At 54.8% G+C, this 17,749-nt stretch overlaps 1 protein-coding gene across 2 annotated transcripts in view; it reads right to left on the reverse strand.

The window, feature by feature from the left end:
* Window positions 1-17,749, reverse strand: part of GTF3C1 (general transcription factor IIIC subunit 1) — a 78,683-nt gene that overhangs the window by 7,198 nt on the left and 53,736 nt on the right. Inside the window, exons 20-32 of one of the 2 annotated variants that reach the window (XM_055562307.1) lie at window positions 17,443-17,584; window positions 16,919-17,054; window positions 16,121-16,202; window positions 15,803-15,991; window positions 13,896-14,050; window positions 12,029-12,171; window positions 10,287-10,368; window positions 8,007-8,119; window positions 6,110-6,172; window positions 4,619-4,712; window positions 2,017-2,189; window positions 880-1,167; window positions 7-266 (exon numbers count right to left, since the gene is read on the reverse strand). In XM_055562307.1, the coding sequence (XP_055418282.1) occupies window positions 7-266; window positions 880-1,167; window positions 2,017-2,189; window positions 4,619-4,712; window positions 6,110-6,172; window positions 8,007-8,119; window positions 10,287-10,368; window positions 12,029-12,171; window positions 13,896-14,050; window positions 15,803-15,991; window positions 16,121-16,202; window positions 16,919-17,054; window positions 17,443-17,584 (1,920 nt within the window). Of the gene's footprint in view, window positions 1-6; window positions 267-879; window positions 1,168-2,016; window positions 2,190-4,618; window positions 4,713-6,109; window positions 6,173-8,006; window positions 8,120-10,286; window positions 10,369-12,028; window positions 12,172-13,895; window positions 14,051-15,802; window positions 16,203-16,918; window positions 17,055-17,442; window positions 17,585-17,749 lie in introns of both variants that reach the window. The other variant, XM_055562306.1, reaches the window with a different exon arrangement.

The raw sequence follows: 17,749 nt of genomic DNA on the forward strand, positions 1-17,749 counted from the left end.
GCTCACCTGTGAGCGCGAGCCTGGTGGGCTTGGGGGTGCAGCGCAGGCGGAACTTGACCAGGCAGGAGTTCACCACGACGTTGTCGTTGGGGTTGAGGTTGCGGTTGCTGACGATGCCGGGGACGCAGTAGCCCTTCATCAGCAGGTAGTTGGTGTGAGAGGCCTGGTGGGCTTTCACCTCGATGTTCCGGCGCTTGGCCCCCGAGCCTTCGTCCAGGTCTTCCTCTTCGTCCTCGTCCTCTTCCAAGGTGCTGTCCTTGCCTAGACTGGGAGCAGACAATGGACCTGGGTGCTGGAGCCTGGCGGAGCCTTCTCTGCTGGTCCGGCTGCCCCCTCAGGGAGTGGTGCTCTGGCCCTGGACGCCCCCTGGCATCTGGCTGAGGTCAGGTCAGCATGGACTGGTGTCCAGATTACCCGCCTCGTCCACCTTCTCACACTCCCCTCCCCACTCCCTACACCTGCGTCTTTGTAAGGGCTGGTCCTTCTGCCTGGAAACCCTTCCTGGTCTCTGTCCAAAAGACACCCATTTGTCCAGTAAACCCCATTTCAGCTCTCAAGCCCTCAAGGAATGGTCCCCCTTCTCCTCCTCCCCATGCCTCCTGGCCACACTGTTCTAGGTCCTTCTCTTTGGCCCAGCCCAGCCATCCCCTCCTGTGGTTGCCCCGGCGCCTAGAGGCATCATCAGGAGGTGCTGCACGGGAATTCCTGGTTCACAAAGCTCCTGGGAACCGCCGCCGAGACTCTGCTGTCTTGGTCCACATGATACCAAGCACAAGGCAGAGAAGTGTGTTTGTTTAGTGAATAAAAACGAGAATGAGTGAGCAAATAAAACGGCAGACGCCCAGCCTGAGGGCAAGTGACGGTGCCTGTGGCCCTCACCTCTTAATGACCTCGTTCTCCACCATGGAGCTGTCAACCACGACGATCTGTTCTGGGATCCTGACGTCCACAGAAACAAGGCCCAGGGAGAAAAGGATCAGGGCGGTCACGCAGTTTCCTCCAGGGCCGTCCAAAGAGAACGCCACCAGGTCGCTCGCGGGCTCGCCACAGTTTTGGTCTTTGAAGGAAAAGTGATCATCCTGGTCCCGCTTGCCCGCAGCCAGGAGTCTGCTGAAGAACCGGAACGATTCTGTGCAGACGGTGCTCGGAAACCGCCACGTGAAAATCCTAAGACAGGACGAGAAGGGGAGGGCCTTTCTGAGCTTGGGGTGCCCAGGCCTGGGGGTGGATGGGCCGCAGGCGCTTCCAACTGGCCGCCGACACCGCGCACGCTGGCCTGTCCCCGGAAGCCCTCTTTCCATCTCAGACGAAGGCGCTGTGCTGCGGGCTCTGTGAGGCCGCTCCCCGGAGCGCCTTCAAGGCGGCGCTGTGACTCTTCACCCGAGCCAACACTCTAGGCCCCTCGGTGCTGAACTGGGGAAGATGAATGTGCGTTCTGTCGTAGCTTTACACAAGGCGAGCCCTGGACCCCTCTGGAGGGGAGGGGACAGGCATGTGTGTTCAGTCTGTCTCCACTCGGTGCCTGCACCCAAGCACTCGCCTCTGTTCAGAGCGGGGACTTTCATTCCTCGTAACAACACCCTCTTGCTGATGAGCCACAAACCCGGTCTGAACACGATGGCTTCCAAAGGAAGTGTGTCAGCCCACACTTCCCTGGTACAGCCCACTGTACCAAGGTGGCTTGGTACAGCTCTGAGCCATGGGACTAGGGACTGAGATCACTCCCAACCAGGAGGGTGCACTTTTAGCCAGTCTAATTGTTGGACACTCATTTCACCCAACTTGATGCAAAAAAAGGAAACAAACTACCGGCAAAACTGGTAAATGCCCCCTTATGAGAGACCGCCGGCAGGAACCTTATTCCCGGACAAGGAAGGACGTGCACTGATGGGAGGCTGGTCCCGGAGGCTTGGTCTCGCACAAGAGGCCAAAGGGCCCAGGCTGCCCTGCTCGCTGACAAAGAGGGACACCGTCACTTCCGCTCCCTCTGCCGACAGGTCCGCCCTCCCTGCTCACCTGTGGTAGGCCTGGGACAACTGGTAGGACATGGGCGCGAAGGGCAGAGCGCGGTTTTTCTTGGGGCCCAGCGTGTGGTTGACCCGGCGCCGGTTGACTAGGCTCCTCCGCTGGTAGTCCACGAAGGCCTTCACCAGGACCTGTTCCTTGTAGTCTCGGTACAGGCGGAAGGTCTGCAACACAGCAGGCCAGGCGTGAGCGGGGCTCTCCAGCCAGCAGGGCGTGGGGGTGGGAAGTGGATACACAGACGCCATGGCTGATCATCCATGGAAGAAGGCTGCCGATGAGGGGGGGATGGGGCGAGGGGGAGGTGGGGCTGGGAGGCCGGAATGGACACTTGGGGTGTGGTGGGGGAGAGCCCGGAAGAAGCCCGCAGCCCCGTGGTCAGCCTTGACCCACCAGCACATCCCCTTAGAGAGTGCAGAGCACAGGCAGGTGGAAAAGGCAGGCTGCACCCACGCCTACTTCTCTGGATGTATGGACGCTGGGCGCTGACGCAGAATCATGATACCGGGTATCCTTCAGCTCCCACCTGAGCCACTGGCAGATCTGCTGGGGCCAATCTACTCTGAGTATGTTCCAGAAACGTCCAGGGTGTGCCACCTACAGCCACTGTCTGTCTGGGTCACGCCACGTCGCTTCTGCCTGTGACTGCCTGATCTTCCGGCTTCTACCTGGGGCTCCCTGCCCCCACCTCTGACCGCTCTGCACGGCAGGAAATGTAGCCCTTTTATGCCTACATCGGACCACATGTCCTTCCTGCCTCTAAAGCCCTGATGGCTTCCCTCTGCAGGGGAACCACCCAGTCCTAACACTGGACCCTCGAAGAATTCCTTAACCTCATCCCTGTAACCTCCCACTCCTTGCTGCCACGGGTGGGGGTCCCTGGAGAAAGGTTCTGCGTCCCGCTTGGGGTCAGGCGCCCTCTCTCATGCATCTTTCCATGCCCTGGGGAAGTCAGGGAGAGTGACAGCCCTTTGGCACATTGTTATAGTCCAGGCCCCACCTGGAAACAGAGTTGAAGGAAGGAAAGGTGAGGCTGGGACAAGGCCCCACTGGGACGCAGGGATCAGGCTCCTGCTGTACCCTGGGGGCTGGACTTTCTTATGTAACAGGTGCTTGGACCCACCCCTGAGGCTGTGCCAGCTCTAACTCCTACTGGGCAGGAGAGCTTGTCGGGGTCCTGCCCCCTCCACTCCAGTCTCCAGGGGTGGAACCTGGGGTCCACGTGCTATAAGAGCTGTCCAGTTGACTCTGAGACACTCTAAAGTTTGGGACAGCTTCCATCTAAACACATCAGCAGGATAAGAAACACCACCAGCCCTTTGTTTTCTAACTTCTTCCTTCAGGTTCCAAACTGGCTTGACTTGGTCATGTAAGCTGTAGGAGCTGAGTTTTAGGTTGCGAGATTAAATACAAACGTAGATAAGCCCTACTTGGAACACACTTTTGTGATCATTAAAAACAAGAGAAGGGCTTCTCTGGTAGCTCAGGGGTAATGCAGGAGACACGGGTTTGATCCCTGGTCCGGGAAGATTCCACACGCTTCAGAGCAACTAAGCCCGTGAGCCCACCGTTGAACCTGTGCTCCAGAGCCCGGGGGCCACAAGTGCTGAGCCCATGTGCCACAACTGCTGAAGCCCAGGCACGCTAGAGCCTGTGCTCCAGAGCCCGGGGGCCACAAGTGCTGAAGCCCAGGCACGCTAGAGCCTGTGCTCGGCAACGAGAGGCCACTGCAATGAGAAGCACGCACACTGCAACTAGAGAAGCACCCACGCAGCAATGAAGACCCAGCACAGCCAAAAAAAGGGAAAGGAAGCATGGGTTCGCGGAGCAGACTCCTCTCCGCTGGGGCCTTGGAGCCACACAGACTCAGGTTTGATGAATGGGCTCTGGGATCTTGGTCATGGGCTTTTTAACTTCTCTGAGCCAAGTTTTCACACCTATAAAGTACTAATCCCACCACTTTCCCAGGCTCGGCGCAGGGTTAAGGAGATCTGCCTTCTCCTTCATCCGCATTCAGCTACGATCCAAGCAGCATCACAGTTCTAGTATGTTCTCAGGAGATGTGTAAGACTCAATGCCCGCAGAAAGGCAGCTTTCCCACCGGGTGATATTTCTAACAATCAAACTGTTGACACTTGTCCACTATAATTGGAAAAGATATGCTACGTAGCCCAATTAGTTTCTCAGCTCTTTTGTCATGGCTCATTTCTTCTGCCTAATTGTCTGCCTTCAACGTTAGATTCAAAACCTCAGCCCTGGGAGGGATTTTGGAGGTCACCAGATCCTGTGCCCATACTTCAGTGAATGGGGGGGTCTTCCCTGGCAGTCCAGTGATGAGAACTCAGGCCTTTCACTGCGGTGGCCCAGGTTCAATCCTTGGTCAGGGAACTACTAAATCCTGCCAGCCATGTCACAACACCAAACAAACGAAAAAAGATGAATGAAGATTTGGCTGGAGCCTCGGGGGGCAATCAGGCCCCCTGAGACCTCATAGGTAAGAAGAGAAGGAGGAGAAACCTCATGGGCCCCCAGGCTGGGAAGGGTCACAAGTCCTGGAATGCTGCTGCAAAGCTAATGCTGTGTCCCCAACGCCCACCTGGAACGACTGGCAGATCTCCATCTGTCTGTCCGAGAGGGCCAGCGTGCTCTGGATCAGGTTCTGGAGCACCAGGAAGTGGATGTCATCCACGCTGCGAGAGATGGGGGGGCAAGATGGCCACGTGAGATGGGGGAACGGGTGCAACAGGGCCACGCGAGCCCACAGACCACGAGAGACGAGGGGGAGTGGACAGGGCCACGTGAGCCCACAGACCACGAGAGACGAGGGGGAGCGGACAGGGCCACGTGAGTCCACAGACCACGAGAGACGAGGGGGAGCGGACAGGGCCATGTGAATCCATGGGCCACAGGCCACCACTCATCCTGCTGGTGGATTCTACCTCAAAAAATCTTTCCAATCTCCTGACAATGATACAAATGTTTCAACTAGTCATAAACCCAAACAAAAGGAATGAATGGTGGTTTTTACCCCTTACTGACTGGTCCATTTTCGAAGGGAAAAAGTTTTATTCTAATGGATAAGGGGTGACATAACCTAGGAATAAGTTTTCATGACAACGAACATGTGTGGTTAGTGCTTCCATTTTTTTAAAATCCAGGTTATTTTATATTATTTTTTAAACTTTTGGAGTATAGGCTGAGATGGTTGGATAGCATCATCAACTCAATGGACATGAGTTTGAGCAAACTCGAGTAGATGGTGAGACAGAGAAGCCTGGCGTGCTGCAGTCCGTGGGGCTGGTAAGAGTTGGACACAATTTAGTGACTGAACAAGAACAACACAGTCGATTAGCAATGTTGTGATAGGTGAACAGCGAAGGGATTCAGCCATGTATATTTTTCATCCAATTTTAAACAACTGTTTCTCCAATGAGAATAGGCTTTTCACTGAATACAGAGCTAAAAATCAAATATTGATTATCCAAGATGGAAAGAAAGGGCTGAGTTTTTTAACCTGAATTTTCCTTGGGAAGTTCATGGGCTACGAGTTCATACCCCTTCTCCAACCCTCCTCAGGCTGGGCTGGTGACAGGAGAGGTGATGGGTTGGCCTGCTTTTCCCATGAAGGGCCACATAATTTAGTCTCCATGGGCCCCATGGTTTCTGTTGCAGCCCCTCAGCTCTGATGTTCCACCCTGAAAGCAGCACCGACCACACACGGAACGGACGAGGCCGTGTTCCAGTAACACTGTATTTCCAGAAACGGGCACCAGGCTAGACTCGGCCCTCGCCGAGCCCTGAGCCAGGCTGCAGGCAACCCAGTGAGGCGGCCGAGGAAAAGGTGCAGGGCCTCCAGCTGCTGTCGCTCTTTAGTCACTTAGTCATCTCGACTCTGAGACCCCATGGACTGTAGCCCGCCAGGCTCCTCTGTCCAGGGGATTCTCCAGGCAAGAGTACTGGAGTGGGCTGTCATTCCCTTCTCCAGGGGATCTTCCCGACCCAGGGATCAAACCGGAGTCTCCTGCGCCAGCAGGCAGATTCTGTACCACTGAGCCACCTGGAAAGCCTCGGGCCTGTGAGTACTTGCCTCTTAAGTTCATCCTCTTTCATGACTTGATCTTTTTTGTCTCCAATCACCAAAACTCGGTATCTGCGTAGGAAACAGAAGAAGCGCTTGTCAAGGGAACCCAGCCGACCTTCCTGAGCCAAGGTGATGCTTGAGTGAGGTGGCTACTGATTGGCTAAACGTTGGAAAAAAATAATTGGTAAACTCCCTAAAATTCAAACTCATACATGTGAATTAAAATGAGAAAACACTGCGTTCTGCCCAATGAATGAGCGTGTTGTAAGAACGAGGGTCGGGGAAAATGAGGAATGTTCGATCACTGACCATCTTGAGGCGATAAGGGGATATGTTAACTTGTAGACAGTGACTATTAACTGTTACCGGAGGAGGAAGACAGCTGTGGGCTCATCACGATGAACAACAAGCACAGAAAGGAGCCCGGGAATAAATAACCTCACAGGGGAGGAGCTGTAGGTGATCGTGTTGCACGTTATCTCCCCATCTATTTTTCTGCGCTCCATGCAATTTTTAAATTAAAAAAAAATTTTTTTGGGGCCACACCATGTGGCACATGGCATGTTAATTCCCCAACCGGGGATTGAACCTGCACCCCCTGCGTTGGAAGTGTGGAGCCTCAACTACTGGGCTGCCAGGGAAGTCCTCCTGAGATCCGTGTAATACTGTTTTACTGTGTTTGGACCAAGCAAATAAATATACACCACAGAACTCTATGAAAAAACCCACGGCCATTTATTTCTAAGTCATGTCTTTGGTTTCTACAACACTAAAGTCAAAATTCATCTCTGCAATAGTAAATTCTTCCTAAAATCTAGCTGTAAGACAAAACACCTTTTAGAAGAATGTGAACTGGTTTTAGTCAAACGAGAAAATATTTGGGACCATTTTTCTCTTTTACTTTGCCTGCCAGAATGCTCAAGATCAAACCTAGTGGTCAGCTGTTACAGCTGGGACTTTTTTTCTTTCCTCTAGATAGGTCATGAACTCACCTTTACAAGTCTTTGTCTTCTTTAATAACTTAAAGTTGGCCCATGTGTTTATTAAAAACAGGTGGGGATAGAAGTTACAGGTAGGTAAACAAGCTGCCTGAAACACCTTCACGACTGAAGAGAAAGCACAGCACTTAGGAGTTCTGGGTAAGAGTTTGCAGCAAAAGCAAAATCTATAAGCAACTACAGAGCGCTCCTTGGCCCTGGCACACAGCAGGCAGGACACGAACTAGTTGCTGGGTGAATGAAAGGATGAGACTCCCAACCGAAACAGAGGGCTGGCTGCAGAGGTACCACACAGCTCACAGTGGGACCTGACAGTGGACGTCGTCTCTAGAGGAAGAAATTTGGAAATACAGTGGCCACAGGGACTATGCTGATGAGGATGGTGGGGAGAAGGGATTCACATCCGGATGAGGCAGCAGAAACAGGCCTGGTTCAACAGCACTCAAGATTTTAAAACTGCACAGATTCTGGGAAGCTCAAGTGTGTTCCTCTCCAGGTGCCCAGGGGTGGAGCTGGCAAAAGCAGGGGGTCTGGGATCAGACCCACCTAAGTTTAAATCCTGGCCTGGGGCGTACTAGCACCATGACCTTGGGAAGCTTCGTACATCTCAAGGTTTCCTTGTGCATAAAATAAGCAATCTTAACAAAAGCACTCCAATATCTGAGCAAGCCCGGAGTGAGCCAGAGCAGGGCCGCACCGGAACGGAAGGCAGTACCCCTTGGGGTGTAGGGGGTGGCGGCGTCTCCCGAGTTTCAAGTCCCCTGGAGAGGAGACGAGAGGTGCAGAGTCAGAGGAGCACAGGCTTCACTGCCGGGTCAGGTGAACAGCTGGTGGGGGATGCACCTGTCGCTGGTGACGCACCCTCTTGACCCAAGACACACAGAACCTTCCTGGAGGAGCCTTACCTGGCAAACAGCTCCTCGAGCGTGTCTGGGATTTCAAGGTTTGGATTCTTTAGGGCTGAACTGAACTTCTCTCTAAGCTTTGCCACAAATTCTTTAAACTCGCTGGCACAAACCTGTTGACGTGACAGAATGAGACCTTAAGCCCTTTCTCTCCTTGAAGGGAGGTTTCACTAACACACAATGAGGAAAATCCTGGAGCAAATGCCCAGAGCAGCGTGCCCCCAGAAACCCAGACAGAAACACTGTCTCGTGTGCCCTCTCCCCAGCCCCCAAGACCACCGGGAAGGTGCCGGGTGCTCACCACTCTGGAGCTGGCGAGCCTTACACCCGCACCGCCAGCGCTTGCCCCCAGGCCCTCAACACGCCCCAAGGAGCCCCTCCAATCAGCAGCCTGTGTCCCCTCACCACCTCCCTCCCTCCTCTGTGACTCACCCGTGCACATCGGTCTCCACCCCCACACTCAGCCGTGAGCCCCAAGCCAGCCCGTCCCCCTCTGTAGCCACCCCATGTCCGCCCAAGACCAGACCCGGATCATAGCGTGGTCCCTCACTGCCTCGCCACCCCAGGCTCGTGCCTCCAACTCCTCCTCCACGGTGTGGCCGGCAAACCCACCCTGTCACCCTGCCAGCTGGCGCCAGGGCTACAGGACAGGGTCACGCTCTTTCCCGATGCCTCTCGCTGCGGCCCTCCCACGGGGCGCCTCGCCCCTCTCCTTGTCTGCCCTTCCTCGGCTGGTCCCTCGTCTCTACGGTCTGGGCTCAGTGGTGACACAGCTGAGGGCCCTGTGTGATAACAGACGGTCGCCTGCTTCCTTCATCCCACTCTTCCCTAGCGGTGGAGCCAGCCCCAGCGCGGTGTGGGCAGGCAGCCTGCCCAGCCTTGGGGGCGAGTCAGGACGGATCTTCTGGAAACGGCTGTCCCCTCCTCCCTCAACACAAGGACCCTCTCCCCACTTCTTCCTGCCTTGGGATTCTGTTGTGAGATGTCAGCCATGAGGTGACCAGCATGAAGATGGAAAGCTGACCCCTGGGGATGGGGAGTGAGTGACAGAATGAACCCGGGACCCTGAAGATGCTTCTGCTCTGCTGCCCCCGTGAGGGACAGCCTACTTCCGGGCTGCTTAGCACAGTGTTAGGTTTTCCTCTGTCACTTGCATCAGTCAGTTCAGTTGCTCAGTCAAGTCTAACCCTTTGCGACCCCATGAACCACAGCACACCAGGCCTCCCTGTCCATCACCGACTCCCGGAGTTTACCCAGACTCATGTCCATTGAGTCAGAGATGCCACCCAACCATCTCATCCTCTGTCGTCCCCTTCTCCTCCTGCCCTCAATCTTTCCCAGCATCAGGGTCTTTTCAAATGAGTCAGCTCTTCGCATCAGGTGGCCAAAGTACTGGAGTTTCAGCTTCAACATCAGTCCTTCCAATGAACACACAGGACTGATCTCCTTTAGGATGGACTGGTTGGATCTCCTTGTAGTCCAAGGGACTCTCAAGAGTCTTCTTCAACACCACAGTTCAAAAGCATCAATTCTTCTGCACTCAGCTTTCTTTATAGTCCAACTCTCACATCCATACATGACTACTGGAAAAACCATAGCCTTGACTAGATGGACCTTTGTTGACAACGTAATGTCTCTGCTTTTTAATGTGCTGTCTAGGTTGCATCAGAAGCACTCCTAATTCTCCCTCTGTGCCCTCAGCACCCTGTGCTCTCCTGTGGGCTGGCTACACTGTTCTGCGATGCCCACTCACTTCTCTGCCTGGCTCACTGGCCTCGGCTGGCACCAAGGCTGGACACACACAGCGGAGTCCAGTGCTGGCTCAACAAATCAGGGGTAAGCACACGGTGAGCCACATGGCAGAGGAGTCTGGGTCTGGAAACAAGCTTCCTTCTTGGTCAGTCCCTGTCCCAGCCCTACCCACAGAAAACTCAGAAAGAAAACTCATCGCCTATCCGTGAGCTTTCCAGACGTCTAGCTGTTTATAATTTCTGAAGAGCTGCCCTACTTTCTTAACAAAATAGACCCAAGGCACAGTAGCGTTGCCAAGAGGCAAGCCAAATTCTAATTGTCTTTAAAAAACTGATGCTGGATGCCAGATCAAGAGAGGTTCACAGCCAAAAACCTGACAAGTCAATTTCCCAGATGAGCGCGGGAAAAGCCCAGGTCTGCAAGGCCGGCAGAGGCACCATGGGACCCAGAGGACCAGACCTCTGTGTCTGGAAACCTAGAAACCCCTCCCTCAGGGCAGGCTGCACCCAGCCACCGCACGGCACCCACCTTTGGGTTTCCGTAGTCACCTTTCCGACTCAGGAACTCCCCGACAAGCGCCTTATCCTGGTACACCTCGGCAAGGCAGACCCTGCAGGAAAACGGACCACAGGGAAGTCTGGGCACTGCAACCATGCCCACGTTCAGAACCACCGAAGATTTCTAACGCTGCTGGCGTCAGCTAATCATGAAGCGTGACCGGCTTGTGTGCCTGCTGGGTGATCACAGCTTTCAGAAATGAAGGATTCGGGGTCAGCCGGTTACTGCATACGCTTCACACCTCGGCTTCTCCAAGCTCCCACCCTCCTGCCCCTCACAGGGGTTTGGCCAGGACTCTGGGAAAGATCTACGTGGAAGTGTATCATAAACTTAAAAACAGGCCCCAGGGGTCGGTATTAAGAGCTCCGGGCTCCTCCATCACCCTCTGTCCACCACACCCATCCTCACATCTCTATGGTGACAGGACAGCCTGACCTGCCCACCAGGAAACAGACAGAAAGACAGCCAGTGTGTGCTGAGCCTGGGGGCTGGGCACTTCTGACCCTCACAAGGAGCTTGCAAGGAAGAGGCTGTCATTCCATTTCACGGCTTGGCGAGCTGTAGGGACCCCCTGCCCCTGAGGTCACACGGAGGCCAAGGGTCAGGTGGAACAGGCGTGGTTACTATTACCATCGCCCTGCTCACAGGTGGGGAAACAGCCTCTGAGGGGATAAGCGCCCCGTCCCAGGCCCCACGGCTCTGAACTGCGGTGAGGACGGAGATTCAGGCCTCCAAGCCCTGCAAGCCCTCTCATCCCCCTGCCCTGCCCCACTGCAGGACGAGAGGAAGAGCGTCAGGCGGAGGCCGGGCATCCCAAGTTCCATACCTCACTCACTGCAGCTCTCCATCACCCAGCAAGCACCCATCCTTTCTATGGGCCTGTTTCCACTTTGGGAAAAAAAGAGGACTTTGGACCAGGGGATCATAGCCCTTTCTGATAGAACATTTTAAGAGCATTCCACTTGAAAAAAAAAAAAAAAAAAAGAGCATTCCACATGCCAGGCAAGTGGCTTCACACAGGAAGGCCCCCTGGTGTCTAACCCAGTGGTTCTCACCAGGAGCGATCTGGGCCCCGTGGGCGACGTGTGAAGACACTTTTCGTGGTCACAGTTGGGGAGGGGGGGTTGCTACTGGTGCCTAGTGGATGGAGACACGGACGCTGTTAAACATCCCACAGAGCCTAGGATGCCCCACACAAATGATCCGGCCCCATGTGTCAGCAGTGCTGAGACCCAGAAGCCCAGAAGAGCTGAACCTCCTCCACGATCAGGGCTGGGTGCCTTCCCTCCAAGCTGGCTGACTGCACGCAGCCCAGGGCTTGGGATCAACCTGGAGCCGAGCTCTCTCATTGACCCACGGCACGGGCATCAGCTGGTGGGAGTGGTTTCTCCCAACCCTGCTTGGGTCCCCTCCTGGCCCCACTCTCCTTCTGGCTGTAACCGGAAAACATCTCTGGCTTCACAAGGCATCCTGAAGTCTAAACAACACCTTACGTGTGCAAGTGCCCGGAATCACACCCGGCCCCCCGGATCAAGGGCCACCTCACTAACAGCCTCCAGAACACATCTGACGTGCTCCTGGAAGGCTCAGACTCTATCCACCTGGAGTCTACAGCCAACTCCTAAGCAGATGGGATAATAAAGAGGAAAGAAAAAGCGAGAAGCCTGGGGACACCCTCGACGGGGAGTTCCGGAAGTTCAAAGGCGGCTTACTTGTAGTTCAGATAGGCTTGTGGGTTTTTGATTATGTAGCGAGCTCTTCGTCCGACCGACAGGGAGGTTTTATCCAGAGACTCTTCCAAGGTCGAGTGCAGGATGTCCCGCACGACCTGCCAGGGGACGAATGGGCCCTTCACCTGGATCAGACACAAGCCGAGACGGAAGGTCAGTGGCCCTGGAGCCCACGGCACAAGTCACTAGTGTGAGGGAGGGGAGTCGGCCCGTGCAGCCTCTTCCCTCAGCAGACACACAAAACTCGGCCACAGTTACTGGGTACTGACCACGGGCCTGGCCCCGAGTTGGGGCTGGGAAGAGAGGAGTAAGACAAACCCTTAACGTCCAGTGGGAAGCCTCTCTGGGTGACTAACAGAGGTGCCTGGGGGGTGCTGGGTAGTCCTGACTGGAAGGCAATGTTAGGGGAGCTCAGGTCTGTGACATGGTTTGTGGAGGGTTGTGCTCGGAAACGCTGTGTGTGGCGCCTGCGGTCACACTGATGGCAACAGAACGCGCAGAGTCCCGGGCTCAGGGCCCCCCAGGGAACACGGGCAGGAAGGCAGAGCCCAGGAGAAGAAGGGGCGTGATGACAAGGTTTTTCTCTTAGTGCCTGAGCATGAGGGGGCCGGGGAGTCTGGTGTGAGCTGGAGGGAGTGAGTGGAGGCTCCATGTAGGCCTCTCCCATCATCACCGTAATGAGACAAGGGCCAGGCATGAGGGACAGCAACATGTCATCAGGTTCCTCCTGGCAGAAGGGGCCGGGATGCAATTTAGGAACGCACAAAGAGGTAAGAAAATGATCAAGCAAAGGGGTTTAATGAGCTTAAATTAAAGGCAGAGAGCAACACATGGCCTCTGGGCGGGTGTCTTTGGCTGGTATGGCAGAAGGACAGGAAACGCTGACTATGCTGTGAAGCTGCCTCACCCGCTCTGCCTGGTGGTGTTACTACCTGCCGGGGCCCCGGACAGGATGCTGGCGGAGCCCACACTCCTGGGGGCTTCTATGGACCAGCCTGATGGGACACTGGCCTTGGTGTGGCTGGAAGGTGGGGCATGAACCCAGGCATGAACCTGGGGCCATAGCTACACAAATGAGTAAGAAGCCTCTCTGCCTCTAGAAGCAGCCACTCCAGTGGGCCAAGAGGGACCAGAAGCCAGAGGAGCAGTGTGACATGTATGCGTCCAAGGGGCAGAGCGAGAGCGCAGTGACCACTTCCTTTCGGCAGGATCAATGGTGCCTTTCCAGAGATGATAAGCAGTAAATGAAAGATAAACAGGACTATTCCAGGCAGATGAGGATGGGAGGTGGGGAACAGGGAAGGGACAGAATCCCGGTGAAGAGACAGTGAGTGCAGCTCTCAGCTGTGTGACGTTGCTTGTTGTTGCTCTTTACTAAGTCATGTCCGACTCTTTGCAACCCCATGGACTGTAGCCCGCCAGGCTCTTCCGTCCATGGGATTTCCTAGGCAAGAATACTGGAGTGGGTTGCCGTTTCCTTCTCCAGGGGATCTTCCCAACCCAGAGATCAAACCCACGTCTCCTGCACTGGCAGGTGGGTTGTTTATCATCTGAGCCACCAGGGAAGCCCGAGCTGTGTGGTATGCAGCCAGGCAAAGACACAGATGTGTGAGCTGAAGGCTGGAAAGAGAGGTGCAAAAGTGAGTGTGGGGTTCACTGGGAAGATTCTGGGAGATGCTTCTCCCACGGGCCGAGTGGAGTAGATGGGATGAGTGGTCCCAGGGCCACGCTCCTCCCTGTGTGGGTCGGAAGAGAAAGAGCCTCCTGGACTCACAAAGAGAGGGACTCACAGTCAGCGGGCTGGAAGCTGGGGTGGGGTGGAGAGGCGAGTGGGATGGTGGGGGCGCACCTTGGTGTTGAGGACGTTGCTGGCGATCCGGCAGAGCATGAGCAGCCCATCCTCCTGCAGCGACCAGGTGACCCGCAGCCGCGTCATCCTCTGCAGGGCACTCTGGTCTGCCTCGTCATGGTAACGCCTTTTGTTCTTGTCTTCTGGGAGCTCTTCTAAGGCGGGGATGGCAGAGGGGGCTTTGAACAACTGTTTGAGAGCTGTCACTCCAGAAAGCGGAAGGGTCCCTACCCAGTGGGTGGGCCTGGATCAAGGTATCAGTTATCAGCATCTCATCGAGTGGGGAGTCATGTCAACTAGCCACAAAAGACTCAGCCCAACGGGACAGATTTTTTTAACCCCTTTCATCATTTCTGTTTGTCAGATTTCATGGTGACAGGCTGGGCAGCCTGATGCAGCTGGTTATCTGCCTGCCTCCAATCTTTCCCTCGGAGGCACTGAGCCCTCTGAAGCTGCCTTGCCTCCCTCAGAAGCCCTCTGAAGGAACCTGCTCAGGGCGTGCTCTCCAGATAAGTGGGACCCCACCATTCCCTGCTCTGCGACCTCAGAGATGCTGTGTACACTCTGGTGCAGCAGGGCGACAACAAGGCCCACTGTCCAGGGCTAAATAACTTCAGGACTGACCCAGACGCCTAAAAAACACCTAGAGCAGTGCCTGGTACAAAGGAGCTGTTACCTAAGTAATATCAAGCACAAACATTATGGAATATTTGCTGGGTGCCAAACACTGGCTTAAGCTTTTTACATATATTCACTTACAACTAAAATACTACTCGGCAACCATGCTAGAAGAAGGATACAACTATTATCCCTATTTGGCAGGTGAGGAATCTGAAATGCACAGAGACCCAGCACCTTGCCTGAAGTCAAAAATCCTAGGAAGCAGCAGTTAGGATGGGAACCCTGAGCTCTAAAACCACTGGCTTTCCCCAGACTCCACCCTCCGCTCCCCTCCCTGCTGGGAAACACTGGCAGGAGTTCTGAAGGCAGATGCCATATGCTACCGCCAATTCTAAAAGCCTGTTTGCTTAGTGAGCATATTTCAAATGAGAGCAGGAGAAAAGTGGGCAAGATCATTTGCATTCAAAGCAACACCACCATCGGATTTTGCTTTGCAGTGAATTCAGGTCTTTTCGAGCCAATCTGATCTTACACGTATCTGGACAGGCTAAACGGAGGGGGCCGTTTCAGCTGATGCGAGGCTATTTGTTATGAGCACCAGCTGAGTAAATCACTAAAAATGGGTTCCTGTTAAAGCATTCTGCTCTCAGCTGAAACAGCTAAAGCTATCAGATCGTTGTTAAAACGCATGGTCCACTGAAATGACATAAAAGTGGCTGAAAACCAGGACACTGGTCTCCTTGCTGCCCTCCTTCACGGTAAATGATGCCCGAATGAAGAACTCAAAACGGGAATCGAACAGGCGCCGTGCACAAGGGGTTCACAAGATCCAGAGAGATCCCGCAGGCTTAAATGACTCCCGCGCTCCCTCTGATTTAAAAACACAACTTGAAACTTTGCCCTGAGCACAAATGCTGATGTTAAAAGGTGAACCAAGAGAATAATAGGATTTGAACCAGCTGTGATGAGGACTTGGCTAAGGATTTTTGCAAAGGTTTTTTTTTTTCCCAGTTGAGATGAAATTATAAAAACGTGAACAGAGGAAGTCACTAACTGAAATGGCTCTATATACTACCGTGACTGAGAAAGCAGGGGGGGATGTATAGAAAGTTCAAGGCCCTCTTGGCCAACAGGCTGGGCTTGGAAAACAAAACACAACCACACAGTTAGCGCTGCAAGCGGAGGGAGTGAACCGGAGTCTGAGGGCAGCACTCAGGCTGGGCTACAGGGAGGCTGCTGCCCGTCCCCGGCTGGACTGGGCAAAGGCGAGCCTCACAAACACAAACCTTTCTTCTTCCTCTTGATCTTCTTCCCTGGGTCCTTCTTCAGCCGTTTGCGCTTCTGGCTTTTCCCACCCTTCACTTTCTGGTTCCGCTCCAGCGTGGGCTCTCGCTCCACCTCGACGTGCTCGTCTCTGTCGGCACACAGCCCCGATCCGGCTCGAGCATCTCCCCAGACCGTCAGCCTGCCATTGCCTGGAAACAAGCAAAGGAGCCCGGCATTGCAGAAAGCCCCCGCAAAGGCTGGAACACGGCGCGGTGCAGGGGTCCCACTGGCCCAAGCCGGCCCCGTGTCCGTCTCTGCTGAGCTCCCGGCCCACGTACCTCCGGCCCCAAGAGGCATCGGGCGCTTGGATAGAAACGTCTGCAGCCTCATCGTGAGCCCGTTCTCCGACGTGGTGGTCTCCTGAAAGACAAGGATGGCACTGAAGTGTGAGCTTCACTGGGCCCCCAGGAACCCAGCGCAGCCGCAGCGCTGAGTGTTGAGTCCCTGATGACGAGGCGGCGCAGGGTCCGCCACCTTCCTGTGGCACGCACACCCCGTCTCGTGGGACCGCTTAGACTTTCCTTTCTTTCTTTTTAAAAGGAATACTTGTACTCATCGAAGAATAAATTAGCATCCATGGGGGGAAAGAAAAAAGAAAGTCAGGTAGATATTTACAAAGTCCCGCTGTACCTTCAGTACTTACGGATGCAATTACTCGTGTCTATGGTCAATTTTGGTTTAGCCAATTCAAAAACTGTGAGCTGGGACTTTCCTGGTGGTTTAGTGGCTAACAACCCACCAGCCAGTGCAGGGGACACGGGTTCGATGGTCTGGAAGATCCCACATGCCGTGGGTCAACTAAGCCTGTGTGCCCCAACAACAGAAGCCCGAGCACCCTGGAGCCGGTGCTCCACAATGGAAAGAAGCCACCGTAATGAGAAGCCTGAGCACTGCAATGAAGACCAGCCCCCTCTCGCCATAACCAGAGAAAGCCTGCACACAGCAACCAAGACCCAGGGCAGCCAAAAACAGAAACAGAGTAAGTAAATCTTAAAATCTGTGAGCCAGGGAAGGGAGCGGCAGATGGGTATCGATGGCCGGGGACAGGGTGTGATGGTCCCAGGACGGACACCCACCTTTTTGGCCTTGTCCATGATGTAGCTGGTCCAGATCCAATTGCGCTTCAGGTGTGCGTAGAAGCTGGAGTCGAGCCCTGCAGCTCCCAGGCCGTCTCCGGGGATGATGCCTTCATCCACGACCTCGCGGCTGCCCCTGGGAGTCGGGAAATAAACAGACACCAAGCCTCCTTGGGAACTGGGAAGAGAGCCCGTGGAGTGGGTGGGGGCATGTACTGCAAATGGTACCTTCCCACAAAGACACCACAAAGACAGGTAGCAGTAAAGAATTTGTCAAAAATCCAGATTTTTATGTAAAAATCCCGGTTTTTGAACTTCGGCAACTGGTTCTTTTTAGTTTTTGACAATGGGGAGGCTAGCTGCCTCATGGCTGGGGCCAGAGTGAGCCACGGCCACCAACTCGCAGCACCACAGCAGGGACTCAGGCCTCCAGGCCCGACAGGGAGCCTGACTGCGGGGCGGCGGCCCACAGCCTGCAGGACGAGACTCCCTCGGCTCTGCACTCGGGGACGGGCGGGACGCACATGGTGTACTCCATCATGGCACACTTGCGCTCCAGCGTGTACTTGTCCATGGCGTTCTCCTGCTCCTTCTGCATTCTGCCCTCCTCATCGCTGCCCTGGTCGGGGCCGCTGCTCTTCCGGGCGCGCGGGCAGCGCACTACGCCTAGGAAAGAGACACGAGCCCCGCTGATGATACCTTTCTGCCAATGTCTGCTGCTGGGTGGCAAGAGGAGTGAATTCCCTTTCTGGGACTAGGATCCCCACCAGGGGAGAGGGGCTGAAACCGGTGGACCTCTTTGCACAAAACATCTTACATCATCATGTCGAG

Source organism: Bubalus kerabau, chromosome 23 (genome assembly GCF_029407905.1).
Source record: "Bubalus kerabau isolate K-KA32 ecotype Philippines breed swamp buffalo chromosome 23, PCC_UOA_SB_1v2, whole genome shotgun sequence".
Classification (NCBI taxonomy): Eukaryota; Metazoa; Chordata; class Mammalia; order Artiodactyla; family Bovidae; genus Bubalus; species Bubalus kerabau.